Raw genomic sequence first — 21,253 nt, forward strand, 5'->3', positions numbered from 1 at the left:
CTACCCAGAGATGGCTTTTTTCTTACTCAACAGGTAAGATATTTTATTGATATGGTTTATGTATAGTTGTTTAATCACGTATGTGTGTGTGTGTGTGTGTGTGTTGTGTGTAGTGAAATACAATAATTATACTGTAATTGGTGTAGAACTTTTAACTTGCTAGCACACGTGTGTATTTTTATTTATAACGGCAATAATTAATATAAATTAATCCTTTAGTTTTAGGCTTGCCAAGGACATGTGAGTCTTGAAATGATGTGACCACTGGTTGGTAACAATGACAATCTATAAATTAGTTACTACCGTGGTCTATTTGGCCAGAATATCCTGCAGTTATAAAAACATTACAACGACTGACCTTATCAGACTAGCAATCATTATGTCTAATGTTATCAAACATTGTCTAACTTTTGCAATGTAATTTATTTCAAAACATCAATGTTTCCAATAAGTCAAAACAACAGCATAAGATATGGCACTTACCTGCTCAAATGACAGGTTTTCAGATATCCGTCTTTTCTTTCTGTCGTTATTTATTTGTCCATTCGCTCTGATAAGATGTCCTGTATCCTTGTGTACTCTGGTGCCTCGAACCACATTCATCCACGCAGAGGAGCAGAGCCGAACCACAACCATACGTGCAGTTTTATTTTTTAACTGGTAGAGGACCAAAAGTTACATAGTGTAGCTTTAAAGAAGTAAGGCAACCAGCTGCAAAGCATTTTTGAGTTTACTCAACTTCAGGCAAATTACTTTTACCACCTTAACAATTCAGGTTGTATCATAAGTTCCATGAACTTAATACAAAAATGTCAGTGTCCTCAAAAATATCAATGATCATTAAGTTCAATAAACTTGAATTTTTAAGTACAGCTGTCGAGCAGCCCGAGTGCCGTAGGCAGTCACAGCAGTGCTGATTTAGGGCCATATAGCACGATTGTGAGTGTGATATTGCTTATATACAACATTTTAATGAACAACTAAATAAAAAATAAAAAAAGATTAGGAAAAACTGAGTATGGTCATAAAAAATGTGTGCATGAAACTACTTTCTTACGTGAGGAATTAGAGTCTGCCATTGCTGGTTCAAACCAAATGATGTTTTCCAAGTCTCTCAAAAACATCACTTCAGAGCTACTAGTATCACAGCTTGGGCTGTTTCTAACATGTTATTGGAGAAACAAGGATGCATGTGTGTGTGTGTGTGTGTGTGTGTGTGTGTGAGAGAGAGAGAGAGAGAGAGAGAAAGAGAGAGATCTGGAGCGTGTGCGATCACCTGTTGATGATGCTGTAATCTGTTAGTCAGCTTTCTGAAGATTATGTCATTTTGGTGAAATTCATCCTATTTTCTCTGTGGAAAAATAGCTAACCAAGCGGGGGTATTCCTCCCTATTTCGCGGTAGCTGGTGCGCAAGAGTCTTTCACTATAAAAACCGCAATCTCTGCCATTTTGAACAGTATTTCCTCTCCAGTGTGGAAACTCCAGTAAGAGGTAAGCGCCTTGAGTTTGTGTAATTAATTAGTCTGTTGTGTCTCTCAGCTGTGATGAGCCTTAATGCTGAAGTTGTTAATTTAAAGCCATTTAAAGCTATTTCATAGCTTTAGTAGTATAGTAGTAATACAAGATATCATGGAGTGCTAAACACTTATTGACGCTGACTTCACGTCACCAACTGGCTCATATTACACACAAAAATGTTTTTTTTCCCCGCTTTTTGGCTAAAATATGTAATGTCACAAAAATTAAATGTAAAGAGACTGATACCCCTTAACACATCTGCACTGCTCTTACACTTTAATTTAGAACGGCACGAAGACAAGCGGTGTGATACACAGTGAAGTGTGTGTATCTTCCAATCATATTCGAGGACTGGAGCAAACTGTTGTGTGTGTGTATGTATATATATATATATATATATATATATATATATATATATATATATATATATATATATACACATACATACAGTAATTTTGCAACAGTCCGCTTTGTGTTTATATTATCTTATGTCTTGACTCAACTTGTGTTGTCACTTTCCTTGTTACCTTGATGCTAAAAGAATGGTGCTACTCTGAGTAGTGTGCCAACTTACCTAGTCCTAGTTCCCTAAAGTCTTTAGCAAAAACTTTTCAGGTTCTCATGCTCATTCACAGCATAATAAAGCCTGATGACCATTAAACTATACTGAGATTTATGTTCTGTAGATACATTTCTAATGTTGGCAAATGCTTCGTATGTGTCCATTTTACAGTAAAGTACATTTACATAGGTTACTAAAGTTGAATAAGAGTTATTAAGTATTTGTAACATGTGAGGTAAAAAAAGATTTACTATTTAGCAGGTATTGCGTGAAAGTCACCCTTTCTATGCATGTTGATATACAGTAAGCACATACATTATCAATATCTTATAGTGCATTTGCAAATGATTTTATGTCCTTAATGATAAACCCTTAACAGAGTGTAACATTAATGTACAGTGTAACCAATTGTCTTTTTATCAGAGCTGTTTAAAACTAGCTTTGAAAATAAAGCTTCATCACGGCATCGAGCATGAAGTATTTACAGCCAGTCGTTCTGACTGATGAAAGTTGCGCCAGCATACACAGCCCTTTTCTCTGAGTGTAGCATCCTATAGTCTCACAATGTATGATAAGAGCTAAAGATAGATGCTCTCTAACTGAGTTCCCTTGAGCTCCGGTAGCTCACTCTTGACAACCTATATACGGTCCCAGTCTTTTTCACATTGTGAAAGCTTCTGATGATTTATTCAATTCCTAAGATAGTGTGGCATCTCAGGAATTATTAATAGCTGATACTGGACAAGTGTGAAAGCATCATACATACCTTCATGGTTCTTAAGCGGTTTAAACAAAAGCATTGCACAATGGGAAAACCTTGACATTTCCTTTGACATTTTAGATCTAGATACAGCTAGAGGTGACAGTGTACTGCACCTGAATAACAAGGAGCTTGGAATGTATCAAAACTTTTACATTTTGCAACCTTTAATCTTGTTTGATTATGACTTATTTGAATGTGCATTTATCATACAGTATAAAATGACTAAAAAATGTTGGCCTCCCTGCAGGATAATAACATCACTGCACAGCAATGAATGTCATATAACAATAAAATCACTTACACGGAAACTAAAACTGAAGTTAGAGCAAAGTTTGACAGGAGACCAAGAGTGTGAAGCACGTGTCTCTCCAGACTCCTGATATTGTACACTAGAACCAGAAGTAGGTTTGGATTTAGATTAAACCGAGTATTCAAAGATATAACATATCAATTGGTGTAAAATGAAGCTCTGCTAATTCTGGAAACAGTCTGTTTCACTTTACACAAGGCATCAAATTTCAGTCCTCCAACCCAGTGTTTCTCAACTGGTGGGTCATGACCCAAAAGTGGGTCGTGGACAGCAGGAAAAAATGCCATGGTTCTCCTACTGAAAAATTTTCAGCGGCCACCCAAATGAAATTTAGGACTGCTTAGGCAAATGTAATGATAATCTCGCATTCAGCGATTTACGCTCAAAAAGCTTTTCATCTGCAATGTGAAATTTTTGCGGTGTGATAAAGCTTGTTTTTTGCACAAGTGTAACGGAACAACTCATGCCAATGATCCGATCTGCTCTAATCTATTGTATCTCTGGCGCTTGCACACGCATCAACGCCCATTTCAATTCTAGTGAGAACTTTTATAGTTTAAATCGCTATGGAGCTAGTCAAACCTCTCAATCAGGCAGCCCGACATTATAAACAGCAGTGAGGTGGAACAAAGCAACACTGATGTTGTTTTCTTTTAAATTATACATCATCACTCTTACAAAACTGTTTCACAATTTTACAGTAGTAAAAAAAGTAACTGTGAAACTATAGTTTCATATTAAATAATGTATTAGAATCTATATACTATTTTTCATAAACACTATAATTTATTACTATTACTATTATTATTATTATTATTATTATTATTATAAAGACTAGCTGCATTGACCTAATCATTATCATTGGATAATGAGGACCATCCATGGTCTTTCCTGTGCTTAGACTATATGTCATTGTACTGTAAATATAAGGGCAAGTTCATATGTTTGTTCATATTTTTGTTGACATCAACAACAAAAATAATGTCACTTGATAAATGCATTTATACTTGAAAACCATGAACAAAACTATGCCAGATCAAAGAAAATAATACCCAGGATACATTGAATCCAGGTTATGCTTTTTTTTTTCTATGGTGGGTCGCCACTTGATGCCCAGTGTAAAATCTGTGTCCTGAAGCAAAACCAGTTGAGAACCACTTCTCTAACCTGATGAAATGCTGATCAACCATTATGTGGCTCAGTGAGGGTGGGATGAAACTGTTGTAGGATCAGTAATCCTTTATGCTGCCCTCACACTGCAGCACATGTCCCAGTTTCAATTTTGTTACTCGTGCATTGTCACAAGGAGGCTATTGAACCGTACCCTTCAAAATTGTGAAATTTCGGTGGTGATGGTTTGTTTGAAACTTCTAGTGTTCCATCTTTCCATGAGGGGAATTATCCCACTAAATACAAATGCTTATATATCTATATACTGTCTATCTATCTATCTATCTATCTATCTATCTATCTATCTATCTATCTATCTATCTATAAACAGTTGTGATCAAAAGTTTGCATACCCTTGGAGAATTGGTAATATATGTACCATTTTTAAAGAAAACATGAGTGAGCAGGCAAAACACATTTCTTGTGGGATTCATATTCAACTGTAGGTTATAACAGAATGGCACAATCATAAAACAAAACATGGCAACAATGAAAAAAATGAAATGACCCCTGTTCAAAAGTCTGCATATCCTTAGTTTTTAATACTGTGTATTGCCACCTTTAGCATCAATGACAGCGTCCAGTCTTTTGTAATAGTTGTCTATGAGGCCCCAAATTCTTGCAGGTGGTATAGCTGCCCATTCGTCTTGGCAAAATGCCTCCAGGTCATGCAAAGTCTTTGGTCATCTTGCATGAACCACACGTTTGAGATCTTCCCAGAGTGGCTAGATGATATTAAGGTCAGGAGACTGTGATGGCCACTCCAGAACCTTCACCTTTTTCTGCTGTAACCACTGGAGGGTCAACTTGGTCTTGTGCTTAGGGTCATTGTCGTGCTGGAAAGTCCAAGAGCGTCCCATGCACAGCTTTCATGCAGAAGAATGCAAATTGTCTGCCAGTATCTTCTGATAACATGCTGCATTCATCTTGCCATCAATTTTCACAAGATTCCCCATGCCTTAAGAGCTCACACACCCCCAAAACATCAGTGAGCCACCACCATGCTTCACAGTGGGGATGGTATTCTTTTCACTATAGGCCTTGTTGACCCCTCTCCAAACATAACGCTTATGGTTGTGACCATAAAGCTCTATTTTGGTCTCATCACTCCAAATTACAGTGTGCCAGAAGCTGTGAGGCGTGTCAAGGTGTTGTCGGGCATATTGTAAACAGGCTTTTTTGTGGCACTGGTGCAGTAAAGGCTTCTTTCTTGCAACTCAACCATGCAGCTCATTTTTGTTCAAGTATCGTCGTATTGTGCTCCTTGAAACAACCACACCGTCTTTTTCCAGAGCAGCCTGTATTTCTCCTGAGGTTACCTGTGGGTTTTTCTTTGTATCCCAAAAAACATCTTCTGGCAGTTGTGGCTGAAATCTTTCTTGGTCTACCTGACCTTGGCTTGGTATCAAGAGATCCCTGAATTCTCCACTTCTTAATAGTGATTGAACAGTACTGACTGGCATTTTCAAGGCTTTGGATATATTTTTATATCCATTTCCATCTTTATAAAGTTCCATTACCTTGTTACGCAGGTCTTTTGACAGTTCTTTTCTGCTCCCCATGGCTCAGTATCTAGCCTGCTCAGTGCATCCACGTGAGAGCTAACAAACTCATTGACCATTTATACACAGACACTATTTGCAATTTAAAAAGCCACAGGTGTGGGAAATTAACCTTTAATTGCCATTTAAACCTGTGTGTGTCACCTTGTGTATCTGTAACAAGGCCAAACATTCAAGGGTATGTCAACTTTTGATCAGGTCCATTTGGGTGATTTCTGTTATCATTATGATTTAAAAAGGAGCCAAACAACTATGTGATGATAAATGGCTTCATATGATCACTTTCCTTAAATAAAAGACAGTTGTTTTTGCATGATCAGTCATATTTTCAAAATCAATGCCAAAATTTCATAATTTCTGCCAGGGTATGCAAACTTTTGAGCACAACTGTATATGTTAGATCATAAAAATTACCTTTTGTGTTTCAGCAAAGAACGTATGGTATGGATGCTTTTTGTCAAGAACAGTGGACATCTTCACTGTCCAGAATAAACCAAGGACAATCTCAACCATCACAAAAGGCTACAAATCATTTATGCTTGATGAGGCAATATTAAGAACCAAAGGTGTTGTAAAATTTTCAACAGTATAATTATTGAAAGGTGCACTCAGTAATATTCATGTTGAAGTGCTTGCTTACACCTAGCAGAACAGATACAGCATCACACTGAAAACAGAAGTTCTCAATAGCATGTCAATATAGAAATGCTATTTTCTGTCAGACATCATTACTAGTTTTTGCTAGTGAAAGCTTACAATTACAGGGGATTATTGAGATAAAATGAGCAATATTTGGTTGATCATATGATTCCAACATGGCACCCAGCACCATGTAGAATAATGAACCTTAAGACTGAAATAACTACAGATTTTATTTAATGTGAGTGTACACCATTTTATTTATTTATTTCAAAAATACTATTGAACTATTAGCCTAGTATTTTATATAGCTCTATGAGTATTTCTTTTCTTGAATATTTGTAAATATCTGTTGTGTTAAATAGGTTCGTCTAGGCAGTACAAAAAAAAAAAAAAAAAAAAAAAAATGCAATTTTTATGATCCTCTTTTTAAAATAAATTGTGTATATGTATATATATATATATATATATATATATATATATATATACACTATATTGCCAAAAGTATTCGCTCACCCATCCAAATAATTGAATTCAGGTGTTCCAGTCACTTCCATGGCCACAGGTGTATAAAATGAAGCGCCTAGGCATGCAGACTGCTTCTGCAAACATTTGTGAAAGAATGGGCCGCTCTCAGGAGCTCAGTGAATTCCAGCGTGGTACTGTGATAGGATGCCACCTGAGCAACAAGTCCAGTCATGAAATTTCCTCGCTACTAAATATTCCACAGTCAACTGTCAGTGGTATTATAACAAAGTGGAAGCGATTGGGAATGACAGCAACTCAGCCACGAAGTGGTAGGCCACGTAAAATGACAGAGCGGGGTCAGCGGATGCTGAGGCGCATAGTGCGCAGAGGTCGCCAACTTTCTTCAGAGTCAATCACTACAGACCTCCAAAGTTCAGATTAGCTCAAGAACAGTGTGTAGAGAGCTTCATGGAATGGGTTTCCATGGCCGAGCAGCTGCATCCAAGCCATACATCACCAAGTGCAATGCAAAGCGTCGGATGCAGTGGTGTAAAGCACGCCGCCACTGGACTCTAGAGCAGTGGAGACGCGTTCTCTGGAGTGACGGATCACGCTTCTCCATCTGGCAATCTGATGGACGAGTCTGGGTTTGGCGGTTGCCAGGAGAACGGTACTTGTCTGACTGCATTGTGCCAACTGTGAAGTTTGGTGGAGGGGGATTATGGTGTGGGGTTGTTTTCAGGAGCTGGGCTTGGCCCCTTAGTTCCAGTGAAAGGAACTCTGAATGCTTCAGCATACCAAGAGATTTTGGACAATTCCATGCTCCCAACTTTGTGGGAACAGTTTGGGGATGGCCCCTTCCTGTTCCAACATGACTGCGCACCAGTGCACAAAGCAAGGTCCATAAAGACATGGATGAGCGAGTTTGGTGTGGAAGAACTTGACTGGCCTGCACAGAGTCCTGACCTCAACCCGATAGAGCACCTTTGGGATGAATTAGAGCGAAGACTGCGAGCCAGGCCTTCTCGTCCAACATCAGTGTCTGACCTCACAAATGCGCTTCTGGAAGAATGGTCAAAAATTCCCATAAACACACTCCTAAACCTTGTGGAAAGCCTTCCCAGAAGAGTTGAAGCTGTTATAGCTGCAAAGGGTGGGCCGACGTCATATTAAACCCTATGGATTAAGAATGGGATGTCACTTAAGTTCATATGCGTCTAAAGGCAGATGAGCGAATACTTTTGGCAATATAGTGTATATATATATATATATATATATATATATATATATATGTTTTAAAAAGAGGATCATAAAAATTGGGTGACGGGTGATGTGCAGGATTCCTCTGCTTGTCAGCCCACTCTTGTGATTATCTAGGGCAGATTAAGCTTCTGTTTGGAACAGGAGATGCAGCCAATTAGTCAGCCAGTGTTTAGCTTCCACTGCCATTGCGTGGGTTCAAGGGCATAGGATGGAGGGTTACAGATTTTTAATGGCTTTAATGGAAATATATATGGACTGTATATTTTCCCGTCTGTTGCCTTCGATGTCACAACTTGCTAGTGTAGGGCTTGGGACTGTGGGTGTTCTTGTGGTGCCATCAGCCAATCAGCCAGTGTTGTAAAATATAATATCTGAGCTTCATTGTTGACTCATTGGATGCACTTTTGAGGTTAATAAATGCATGTGATTTAGATTTGTATGGGGCCTATAAAGAAAAAAAGAAAAAAACAAAATCACTGACATTACGTCATGTCTAGTGGGCAATCCAACCTCAGAATTTTACCTGCCCATAGAGACAACAAAAAGTCTAGATCTATTATATCAGATTCTGTCTGAAAGTTTTCTGTGATGCTGTCTCCAAAGCCTCACTTCTATACCACCTCCTTTGTTTTTCAGTCTGAAATTTGCTTATATTAAAGTGATGCTTTGTGTGTTTTATTGCTAGGCATGTGATAAAATGTTGTTCTCTCAGGTATTGATACATTTTGTATATGGCAACATAACATTTTAGTTATTCAGTTTCTTTACTTCTACAGTATAAGCACATTATAATAAACATTTAACCAGGATGAAAGAGCACAACTATTGGAAGACAAATTCAGCCTTTTGTGTTATGGTGCTAAGTACTCACATTTTGTCGTAATTTAATTTGCTGAGATATATCCTTATTTATTTTATTTTTTGTGATTCACTTTTGACATTTTTGTTTGTTCCTTAGACACCTGCTAACTTGTCTAATGTTGCCCAGATAATTACAAAAAAACAAAAACATACCTAGAAATCTGTTTTTCTTTAACAAGTACAATTAATTTGATAGTATATATATGTATACATTTTGATGTAATTACAGTTAAAGGAATATTCCGTGTTTGATACAAGCTCAGTCGATATCATTTGTGTCAATGTCGATTACCACAAAACTTTATTTCTTCTTGTCCCTCATTTCCTTAAAATAATAATAATAATAATAATAATAATAATAATAATAAAGCAAATATCAATGTTACGGCAAGTCACATACAATGGAACTAAATGGGGACAATTTTTGGAGAGTTTAAAGGCAGAAATGTTAAGCACTTACATTAATTCTTCTGTTAAATCTAGCGTTTCATTTGAAATACACAGTTGTTTAAATCATAATTTTTACAGTCGTTTTAGGGTTTTAGTTACTACAGCATTACGTTGTCATGCAACGAAAATGTCAAATTGGATATAAATTTTGACAGAAAAGGTAAATAATTAATTCTTTCACACTTAAATCATGTTAACGCACATATTGTTTACGTCTTGTGGCTATACTTTTGAAACAGCTAATGATATTTTATGTTTATGGATCCCGATTCACTTCCATTATAAGTGCCTAACTAAAATGGAGGGAGCAGTCAAAATTCTTTTTTGGAGTAATCAACATTATGCCTAGTTCTATTTTCTCATTTACTGTAATCTCTCAACATGAGAGTGAAACATTCATGCTTATGTAACTGATGTCTGGAGTTAAGACATGTGTGACTAAATAATAATGAAAAAAGTTGCAGAGTTATGGAAGTTTCATGGTGTTTTAATTAACTGTGTTGAAATTATACCACACCATCAATTATACTGGCTATGAATGAGTGAGAAATGCTACCGCAAAACTGTAATTAATGCTTGACTCAGAACCTGTTTGGTGAAGCTTCAAAAATTCCCCATTCCATTCTTTTGGACAACTTTATGCTGTTTGAAGAAAGAAGGACACAAAGTCCTCTCATATTCTCATGTAACAATATTAAAGGATTGCGATACTAGTTTTCTTTGAACCCAAAATTATGGATCTATCAAACTCAATAGATGACACAAAAGCTGTAAAATGATATTTGACAGATTTAAACTATTTGAAAATCTTTCGATCTTTGGACAGCTGGTTGACATCAAATTATCTAGGTTACATCAGGGAACATGCCTTACTAGGATTGAAGGGTTCTGTGTTTTGTATTTCTGTTGGACTCTTTCTCAAGTTCTTTGTGTCAGTTTGAAAATAAAATTATGAAGGATTTATTTAAGTGAATGACATGAAGGGCACCTTCAAGCCAAAGGAGATGACTTTGTCTTCCTTTGAAATATTTAAAAAAAAAAGCTCTAGGAGAGAGTACAATGTGCTTTGAGAATTATTTTTTTTTTTCTGTGTAAGCAACACCATGATCTGTGATGAATTGTTGAGGACCAATTCCCATTGAGGTTCATGTTCTATTAGACAACAAAATGCATTTGAATGTTATTTATAATACGCACATGATGTGAGTGTTGTTGTGTTTGTGAATGAGTCTCTCAAAAGCAGTACTCAAGTGGTGGCTGTATGCAATTATAAAGTTCTATCATCTAACCTCCCACTCTCTTAATCTTTAAATTCTAGCACTTACAGACAATTATGTCAGCAATGCAATTGAGACTGAGATTGTTGCAGCCACTCTTCGCCACTTTATTGGCATTTATGCTGAGCATTTCAGCTATACACAGCCCTTATTTCCTTCAGATAAGAGATAGAAGACTGTGCCATTAGAAAGTCAATGAGCCAGTATGCCTCAGCAGCACTGGAAAGGCTCACATTTTTGCATTTTGGGTAAATTTATTTTTTTTAGGCTTATTCAAAAATTGATAATCCGCACATCACAATCAAATCGTCACATTTGGATAAAATGCCTTTAATTAATGTCTTATTAAAAGCCAGAAATGTCTTTACTATCTTTAAAACATTTTTAAAGGAATAGTTCAATCAAAATGAAAATTCAGTCATTGTTTACTAACCAAAGTTCCAAACCTGTATGCTTGTTAATTCTTTTATTTATTTATTTATTTTTTTAAGAATATTTATCCAACTCTTTGCGATTTGTGGAATTTATTTGTGCTGTTTTTGATATTACTGTTAGTTAATAGTTGTGTGGTGATGTTAATAGCTTATATTTTATTTAATGGTGTTTGTTGAGTTTCACCATTACTGAGCTTTGTATTGAAAACTCTGTTCCTCCTGTTCAAACTATTGGAAGTCCAGCCTTTGCTGGTATCATAAAGTTATTTAATCAGAACTTAAACATCAAAACTTTAGGTGCTACAGTGCATCCTGGTTAACCTTGTGTGTCACAATATTAAAGTTATTTGTACAAAACCTGATAAATCCAGATTACAAAAAATAAACAGTTTAGACAATGGATTATGTCTAGACAAAACTTCTTAAATGGAAAGAAATTGATATTTTTTTGTTAATGTAACTTGACTAAGACAAAGCAAAAAGACAACTAGCTTAAGTTGAGTGAACAATGTTTTTCTTTTTAAATTATTATTATTATTATTATTGTTATTATTTTTTACAGTGCATACAATATAGCTTTGTGTGAGAAGACAAAAAAAATAAAAAATTATTCACTATTGTATCTTCCCCTCCTTGAAACCTTGCAAATGGTCTGCATTCATGTCAAGAACTGTAGGTTGACTTTTCTTTAAAAAAGTGGTAGGTATTGTTGGGTGTTTGGCCACACGTGTACTGCATTTTCTGGGTATGTTCACGGAGGGGCGACAAAAACGATTATTTTTATTTTTTTTAGCTGTACAGGCTGTAATACAGCGAAGAGCATATTTTATAAACATTTTATAAATATACCCTCTTAACCCAAACACTAACCATCAGTGGAGTAAAAATTTAATATTAAAGGGAAAAATGCAACCCCTGAAACATGCTCATCATTGATTATGCGAATTTGATTATTTCCTGGTTTTAACATGGGATTGAAATGTGGTCTCCCATGCTGCTGAAGCAATGCACTTGTGGTCACACCTCAAGGAAATGTACACACATGGAAGCCGATGCAAAAATGTCTGATAGAAGATGGGGCTTTTCAGTGAGTTGGCATAATGTGGCCAATCATAGGGTACTGGAACTCTCGGAAACAACATGCAGACTTCCCGTGTGATAATGTTGTGCACACACGCAAGAAGCAATGCTGTTTGGGCACCAGTGTCATTAATGCACCAATTTTAAATTTGGACACAAACCTGGACTAGATGCGAGCTTCAGAAGTCAGAATAATTATCAGTAAATACTGATTTATCTGTTCTGCACAAAAAGCTGTTGTGTCTTTAGAAAACTTGGAATATAGAATTTTCCTTTTTTCCTTTTAGCATTAGTTTTAGTTTAGAATATTTGCCTTTTTGTGTTGACACTCATGTGATGTGACAAGGCTTGCTGAATCACTTATCAATTATTTGGAGCAAGGCTGTGAACGGAGTGCCAAAACCACACTGATGAGCACACACTCACAACAGCAACTTAGCCAATAACAGAGGACCTCCCAAAGAGTCTTAATGATATTTTTAAGGGTAAACAAGGCCTTTCGGTGTCTATCCCACCCCAAAACATCTCTGGAGGTGTTGTTTTCCAAATGTTCAATTGTCTGGCATGTCATCTTATCACAGTCTTCATCAGGAACGGCGTCATCTTTTGGAAGCTGAATTGATTAAGTCAGTGTGTGCAGCAAATTAAGTTAATATAGATTTTCCAATACTCATCTTCTGCATGGAGGGATGGAGTGCTCATATATTGACAATAAGGCTTAATTTCAGAAATGGAAACCCATGGAGAGGCTAAATCCCTAAGTGATCTTCTTCAGAGAAGAAATGAATAGAAGCACAGCAGAGGTTAAATGTCGTTTCCTCCTGAGGATGTTTACTAATAACCTCAAAATTTCCCTTTTCCATCTGGTCACTCAAGCTGTTTTCCAGGTTTTGCAGTTTAAAAGAAAAGCTGAGTGGGAACGTCATCTTTTTTCTTGCAGGGTCAAAGAAATGCTTATCCTCTGATGTATTGCCCAAATGTTTGAAGAAACAAAGTTTTAAATATGATGACAAACAGATGACATTCTTGATTTTGTATCACCTTGGTCAAAATGTTCCATATTGTATATATCCTAGAGGTTGAATTCTACACCACTAATGAAGACTTTATATAGTGACTGAATGTCTGGTGCAGTGGAGAAATAAGCTGGAAAGAACATCATTACATGTTCTACAATGAATATAAACACCATCCTTATGCATACCTGTAACATTGTATTTGTGTACAAGCATAATACAAGTGGGACTGGATAATACTTTTGTAGATTGCTAAAATGAATCTGGTCAATCATTCTGAAATCGGTCCACTGACAAACAGGTTTAAATACACACTGAAGCCATTTATAATTTGCAGCCACATATTTGGACTTCACCCAGAGCTTTGAAGGAAAATAGGGGCTTCGCAAGCTTTCCTGAGTTTGAAAAGAGGCCTGCAGATGAGCCGATTAACTATTATGAAAACCAAAGTTAATTGCTTCAGTGAGTCATTCACAGTGCCCTTGACAACAGTTTCAATCAACTCCAATTTTGATCTTCAGCGAGGCTTACACAAAAGAGCTAAATGCATCTTGTACCACCACATACAAAGTGTAAAGGATTAGGGCAGATTTGTAGAAAAGGTAAATAACTGCTTTGATAAGGTCCTCAGAGTCTTTTATGATTTCTTTATACTTTTTCATGTTGCTATTTTACACAAATATTGTATGCTGAAGGAATAGTAAAGTATATACTTCATAAGTATAGAAGCTAAATAATAATTAAAAAAAATAAAAATAAATAATAATAAAAGAAATATCCAAAAAAGTAATTAAAGCCAAAGGCAGAACAAGGAATTGCTTACAATTTAACTGGCTCACATCTTGAAGAATGTTTGTTTTCTTGAAATAAAGAGTTTGATGTCCAACTGTATGTATATATAATGTAACTTACAGGAATTGAATCTTCCTCCCAAGTCTAAAAAGACCATCTGAAATTAAGCTTCAAAAACATCTCAGTCTGACCTTCAACCTTCTCACATCAGACAGATGAATACATTAATGCACGACTGCCAACAACACCAATTGGGCAGTGCTTGAAGTGGAAGAAACAAGTGCAGGTACTGTCCGTTTTACTATTAAAGGAATAGTTCACCCAAAAATGAAAATTTGCTGATAAGTTACTCACCCTCAGGCCATACAAGATGTATCTGAGTTTCTTTCTTCATCAAAACAGAATATAAGATTTTTAGGATTTCATTTCAGGCCTCCTCCTTTAAACAATGCAAGTGAATGTCCTCCATTTTTTGACGGTCCAAAATGTTCAAAATAATCCAAACGACTCCAGTCGACAAGTTCTTCTGAACCCAAACGATTGATTATTTTTAGAAAAAAAACAATACTTATATACTTTTTAACTACAAATGTTCACTTCCGTACATCTCTGTGACGCACGCTCATGAGAGGGATGAGGTAAGCTCGTTGGTAATATCACGTGTCACATGGAGGAGGAGGCAGGAAGTGCATCATTGTTCACAAGAGAAACTTGCACAGACCAAAGACCAAGCGGCGTTCACAAACCAATACAATCCAAAACAACTTAAAAACAATATAATTAAAAATAATTTCCAAATAATAATAAAAAAACACTATTGCAGTAAATAACCATCATTTATTTCAGTAACAATTACAAAGTTTACACACGGGCACAGCCGATTAATTCAGATATCGACCCTTTGTTTCTTCCGATGGTCTGAAATCCTCAGGGGTAAAATGTTCACTGCACACCATCCAATATTTGAGAGAATGTAGGGGTGTACTGATATCCAGATTCAACGCGATAAACCAGAGCTTCAGTCGCTCATGATCATGTATAAGCAATCGATGAAATGTTTATATTTTTCCCGGCATGCATTTTCTTTGGGGTTTCTGAAGGTTGAAGCATCCAGGATACACATGCCAAACGACCATTTTGAACAATACAAATCTACAGCAAAGACAATTAAATTTTTTACAGCGCTGCTCCTCTTGTAAACAATGATGCGCTTCCTGCCTCCTCCTCCACATGACGTGTGACTAGGGCTGCCCCTTGATAGTCGACTAAAGGTTAGTCGATGAGAAGAGTCTTGGTCGACCAAGTTTTGATTGGTTGGTTGGTCACAGAAAAAACTCCACATAAAAATGACGAACACCGGTATTACTGCTGGTTGGACGCTAGGTGGTACTATGGGGTAATTTGCGTTAAGCAGGGTTAGGGTTAAGCCTACACAATAAAGCAAGACACCTTGATTTCAAACTTAGAACTTTATTTTTTATTTATTTTAACTAAAAATTCAAATGAAACTGGAAAAGTGCAATTAAAATGTGTTTTGTTCAACTTTTTGAAAGATTTACAACAGATTTACAACAGTTATCAACATCTCTCTGGCAAAGAACCTACTTCATCTGTGCATTCTATACCGGTGGGGTATTTCGCTGTCCAGGAAGATACATCATGTGTGTGAATAAATTTGTTTTGTTACCTCCTTCACGATATATATATATATATATATATATATATATATATATATATATATATAATTTATAAATGTAAAAAATAATAATTATAATGATGATAATAATCACTGAAATATAAATCATGGTTCGAGATAAACGTGTTTTTGTATTTTATGTTTTAATCACAGATGTATAGGCTGCAGAGTTGGTCACAATAAACTGCTCTGTGGAAATAAAGAGAACTGAACTCAAAACACCACCTGAGCTGAGATATCTGAGGTCATTTGCAGGACTCATAGACGATACTGTTCTTGCCAAAAAACCAAAAAAAAAAATCGAAAGACAGAAACAAAGGGTGAGAACCTTTTACATACGCGTGTTCCACGAGACTGCACACCTCCATAACAGCACGTCATACATGCACATAGAAAGCTTTTCTGTCATCTGTTCTTAATAATATAATAAAGTGTTTCTTTAAGCACGTGTGTCTACGGGCAAATTATTTGTAATATTAATTTGATAATAATAATTTAATACATGGGAAAACGAGCCAAATATCGTCTTGACATCGTTAAAGGCATCAGCTATTGCCGATCATTCTGACGATCGTCAATCCTCGAGATCATTGTCTGTCGGCACAACCCTAATGTGCATTTCTCTCTATAAATTAACAAAATGTTCAGACAGTCTCCTTGCTGTTTTTTCCAACACATTCAGAATCATTACTGCTTTTGCTGGTGACACTGCGGCTTCCTTTGTGCTTGCAATAAAATTTATATTTTAAAGGCTCATTATTATGGTTTAGTATTTCTCTGTAATGGAGAACAGTGTTAGCAATGTTACAAATAACATCCTTTCTCAGCCCTGTAACTCAAACCATTTTCAGATGTCCCCCAAAAAATATATTCAATTAATTAAATTAATATCATAAACGTGCGACTAGTCGACTAATGGCTTAAATTAACTCCTACTAGTCGACTAGAAAAATCTCTCAGCCCTACGCGTGACCTTACCAACAAGCTTACGTCATCCCTCTCATGAGTGGGCATCACAGAGATGTACGGAAGTGAACATTTGTAGTTAAAAAGTATATAAATATTGTTTTGTTTCTAAAAATAATCAATCGTTTGGGTTAAGAAGAACTTTATTTGTCGACTGGAGTCGTGTGGATTATTTTGATGCACCCTAAATATGCATTTTGGACCATCAAAAATGGAGGACATTCACTTGCATTGTTTAAAGGAGGAGGCCTGAAATTAAATCTTAAAAATCTTAAATTCTGTTTTGATGAAGAAAGAAATACAGATACATTTTGGATGGCCTGAGGGTGAGTAAATTATCTGCAAATTTTCATTTTTTGGTGAACTATTCCTTTAAATGATACTCGGAGACCGCTTTTGTTCACAAAAATAAATAAATTTGGGGGTTACTATACGGCAGGGCTCTTTAAATACTTTTTTTTTATGGGCTAGATTATCCAGATGAAAAGTCAATGGGGGCCAAACTTATTTCCATATTTTTCTTATCAAACTCTTTCATTGTAACTAACACGTTAACGTGAAAAACAAAACATTGTTAATAATGTGTGTTTGTTTATATTAAAATAGTCAGGGGTTTTTAATTAATATTTTGTACCTATCACCCTCAAATAACAAATAGGTTTCGATTAACTTTACTTTGAAAATAAAAACACATTGTAGGGTTATTGTTTATGAAAACAGTGGAAGAACATTTGGATCTACCAAATTCTGTATACGGTAAATTGGTATTTACTGTATATGGTATATGGTAATATCTTTGACAATATTAACCTACATAAGAAAGCAATAGCAATCTAACGTTATCTTTTTAAGATAAAATAATGAAAAAATGCAGTGCCTGTTCTTCCTTTTTCTCTATTATCCTCCCATTCAGGAGGGGGAAATGAGCCTTTACTTGTCCTGCACATATGGTGCATTTGTGCAGATAATCATTGGTAAGCAGAGAACAAACTGATTTGATGATGTTCGTGATTGAGAACTCTGACACACATCTGATTAGAACCAAACACAATCAGGATATTTACATGTATGTATTTAATGACGCTTCATGTTATCACTTTTAATGAGCACGACTGACCCTGGAAAGATGAGACACACCCATTTAACACTTGAAGAATGGAGAAAAAAAAAGCAAACGTTTATGTGTATTTTCTTTAAAGGTTCAGTTTTCATCATCAATTTATCTTTTGTTGAAAAAGGTTGTGCATATGAGCTGACATCACTTCTGTATCAGCAGTAAAGTATTTTTTAAGTCTTTAGTTTTTACTGCACCTGCTAAGCAATTTGCATGAATACATTTTGATTGAATAAGACACAATAAATGTGCTCAATTAAAAGTTGCGGGTTCATGTTTTAAAGAGCAATGTAACTGAACTAAGCCCAGACAAGCTTAAACACATCCGCTGATGCTGTTGCATGTGCCGCTGATGCTGTTGCATGTGCCGCTGAATGTTGTTAAACTCACCGCTATGTTTTGCGCAGAGAGCGCTCAGATGTTTAGAATGTGACACAATTATATCAAAATCCATCAGAGGGTCAGATAAATTGACGGGCCGCATCAAATCATCCACTGTATTACATTAAATAAAACAATTACATTGTACCGGGAGACTCTGAGTAGTGGTGGTCCACAAGAAAAACTGCTGGTACTCTGTTGACTAAATTAGAGAAGTGCAGGTACCCGTGAGTACCCGCCCACTTCAAGCATTGCAACTGGCTGATAAAAAACAAAAAACAAAAAACAAAAAAAAACCTTGGCCTACTCTGTCACATGAAGTAATAAGGAGGAAGTAGGTTAGATAGACTGGTATTAAACACCAGAATATCTATGATAGAAGTAAGTTGTGCAAAGTATGCCAAACCTTGTTCTTTTCAAGCTGTGTGTAGCACCTACCACTCAGCATATCATTCCGAAGCATGGAAACGAGTGTCTGGTTTATTTTTAACATGGTCATCCTCATCATTTTACAGTCAGATCTTAACAGTTTGTGTAGAACATTTTAGAGCATGTTGTTGTGTTGTTTCCAGTGTGGAAAATGGTCATGAACAAATTAAATACTTTTTTAGTGCATAAAAGACTTGACTAACTTTTCAAAGTGGACCTAAGAGGAAGAAAAAACAACAACATGACCCCTCTGGTTGTCAATGTCAGTTTCTGTTTCAGTGGCTTGTGTGCTTGTTGTAGTTTTCTGTAATCACAATTAAAGGTACTGTGTTTTGCTAACTTCAACACTTTCATCAGAACCCCACCCTCCAAAGACAGGTCAGCAAACCAATGTCAGCAAACATGCAAAATGATTCACATTCAGACAGTTTTTGTTACTATTTGGCTAGTTTTCTTATTGGCTAAAAAAAGTGTGGGCCGCTCCACTGACTCTTCTTTTGAGTTTACTGAGTCTAGGGCTCTCGCAATGACAAGTACCTATTTCAGTGATATCTGTCAGGTAGCATGGACATTTTATGTGTGATATAAACAAAAAACCTTACAGCGTAATTTATATTAGTATTTGATTTTTTAACAGTCCTCTTGATCAATGCTGTAAAAGATGTTCAATATGTGAGCTTCAGAGACTCGTTTTTCAATCAGGGCACATCACTCTAATACTTGTGCTTAAAAATCAAAGAGCTGTTTAATTATTCAGTATAAAGAGATATATTATAATTATTATTATCATTATCGTTATTCCTACAAATACATGTATCCCAGCACTTTGAAAAAAAAATTATTTCTTTTTTTAATCTTTGTTAAAACAAGAAAGCTACAAATATCCTATGGTGAAAAAATAAAGAAAAAACAACAAACAATTAAAACATTGAGAAAAAAAATAACAGCAAAAAAGAAATTCTACATCCTATACAAACAACATGGCCCAATAATTTAAGAAAATAGTGTCTCTAAAACGTTCATATTGCTTTGTACCTTCATCAGTTCCCTTTGTGGAGTTCAGCATCAAGATAATGCTGTGAAGTGTTCACAATGACCAGAAGGGGCGCTCTCCCTCGGGCTCTGTACTGACTTCCAAAAGGAAGTCTTGAGGTTGCCAACATATGTCTGTTGGCGTCTTTGAGAAGAGAGAGAGAGTCCCATTATTAGCTTGTTTACTCTTCAGCACAAATTCCTTTTGTTTCCTTTTGGCAGTAGAGAAAAAAAATACAAGGTATAGTTACTATTCCTCATGAGTATTCACCACTGTTGCATTTAGGATTATTACTCTCTAAGAATATTATGACTATTATTATCACCATCACAGATACACAGAGTGCATCGTGTGTTGTGTGCATGTCTGTGTTGGGTGTGCGCGTGTGTGATTGTGTGCACATGAGTCAAGTGTTCAGTGCTCATTGCTTGCTTTCTCAAAAGAGAAGCTAGGCAGAGTCAATAGCTTGGAGTTTGGAACTCCCTCTTGAGGCAGCCCATCTCCTCCTCCACCCAAATCAAAAGAGTCCTTGGAGTCACTGGAGGGAGCTCGCCTCCTCAGGCAAGTGTCCCGGCTTGGCAGTGGGGGTGGCACCATAGCCAGAGCTGGATTAAAGCCCCCTGGATGCTCCAGTCCTTCTGGCGGATCCACGGAAATGCACGGGGGACTCATCTTCTTCTTCCGGGTGTGTGGCGAGGACTGCTGTTGGATGCTGTCCCCTCGTGAGACAAAGCCGGAGGAGATGGAACTGCGTTGGGGACTGCTCTCCACGGACGAGCACACCTCTATGGAGTGTCGGCGTGGGTCGTCTAGCCAGGACAAGGGCCGCGGTAACAGCAGCACTCGCTGGCCCTGAATATCCACACTGTGGTACTTCTTAAGATGACTCCTACTTGCACCTACATCTCCCATTCCTCTGCCCATCCCATCATCACTTCTGCCTGCAAGCCCTGTCCTGATAATAAGGGACACCTCCTGGTCCACTTTGTCCATTTCTTCCTGCTTTACAGGGGGCCTGGAGGCTGATGGGTGTGGATGTAGTGGTGGAGAGTGGGCGCGTCCGGAGAAGACGTTGCACTGGTCGTAGGGATTGTGCTGCGTGTGCACGCTAGATCGCGAGGATTTTGGAGAGGCACCCGGTGTGGCAGGAACCAGAAAGTGTGAGGGCTGGTGCTGCTGCTGCTGCTGCTGCTGAGGTTGGATGTTGACAGGGGGGTTGGACAGTTCCCTGAGCCCCAAAGGACCCTCATTTCCCCCTCCCTCTGTGTAAAGAGTCTCCTGAGAGTCAGCACTCACTGCCACCTGAGGGGAGCAGGGACGGAGGAGGTGAAGGGAGGGTATGTGGGTAACATTAGGTATTAAGACATGAAAGGGTGAGAGGGATACTGGTTAATATGAGATGTTAGGGGTGTAGAAGCCAGCGGGAGGGAGAGAGGGAGGGGGAGTCGTGGAGTTAGAGTGGAGTTCC

At 37.0% G+C, this 21,253-nt stretch overlaps 1 protein-coding gene across 1 annotated transcript in view; it reads right to left on the reverse strand.

The window, feature by feature from the left end:
- Nucleotides 1-18,789: 18,789 nt before the first annotated feature.
- LOC127426981 (voltage-dependent T-type calcium channel subunit alpha-1G-like) overlaps nt 18,790-21,253 on the reverse strand; it is a 334,253-nt gene continuing 331,789 nt past the window's right edge. The window contains exon 38 of the mRNA XM_051674227.1: nt 18,790-21,087. Within this exon, the coding sequence (XP_051530187.1) occupies nt 20,200-21,087 (888 nt within the window). The 3' untranslated portion in view covers nt 18,790-20,199. The remainder of the gene's footprint in view (nt 21,088-21,253) is intronic.

The sequence above is a fragment of the Myxocyprinus asiaticus genome, chromosome 36 (assembly GCF_019703515.2).
Source record: "Myxocyprinus asiaticus isolate MX2 ecotype Aquarium Trade chromosome 36, UBuf_Myxa_2, whole genome shotgun sequence".
Taxonomy (NCBI): domain Eukaryota; kingdom Metazoa; phylum Chordata; class Actinopteri; order Cypriniformes; family Catostomidae; genus Myxocyprinus; species Myxocyprinus asiaticus.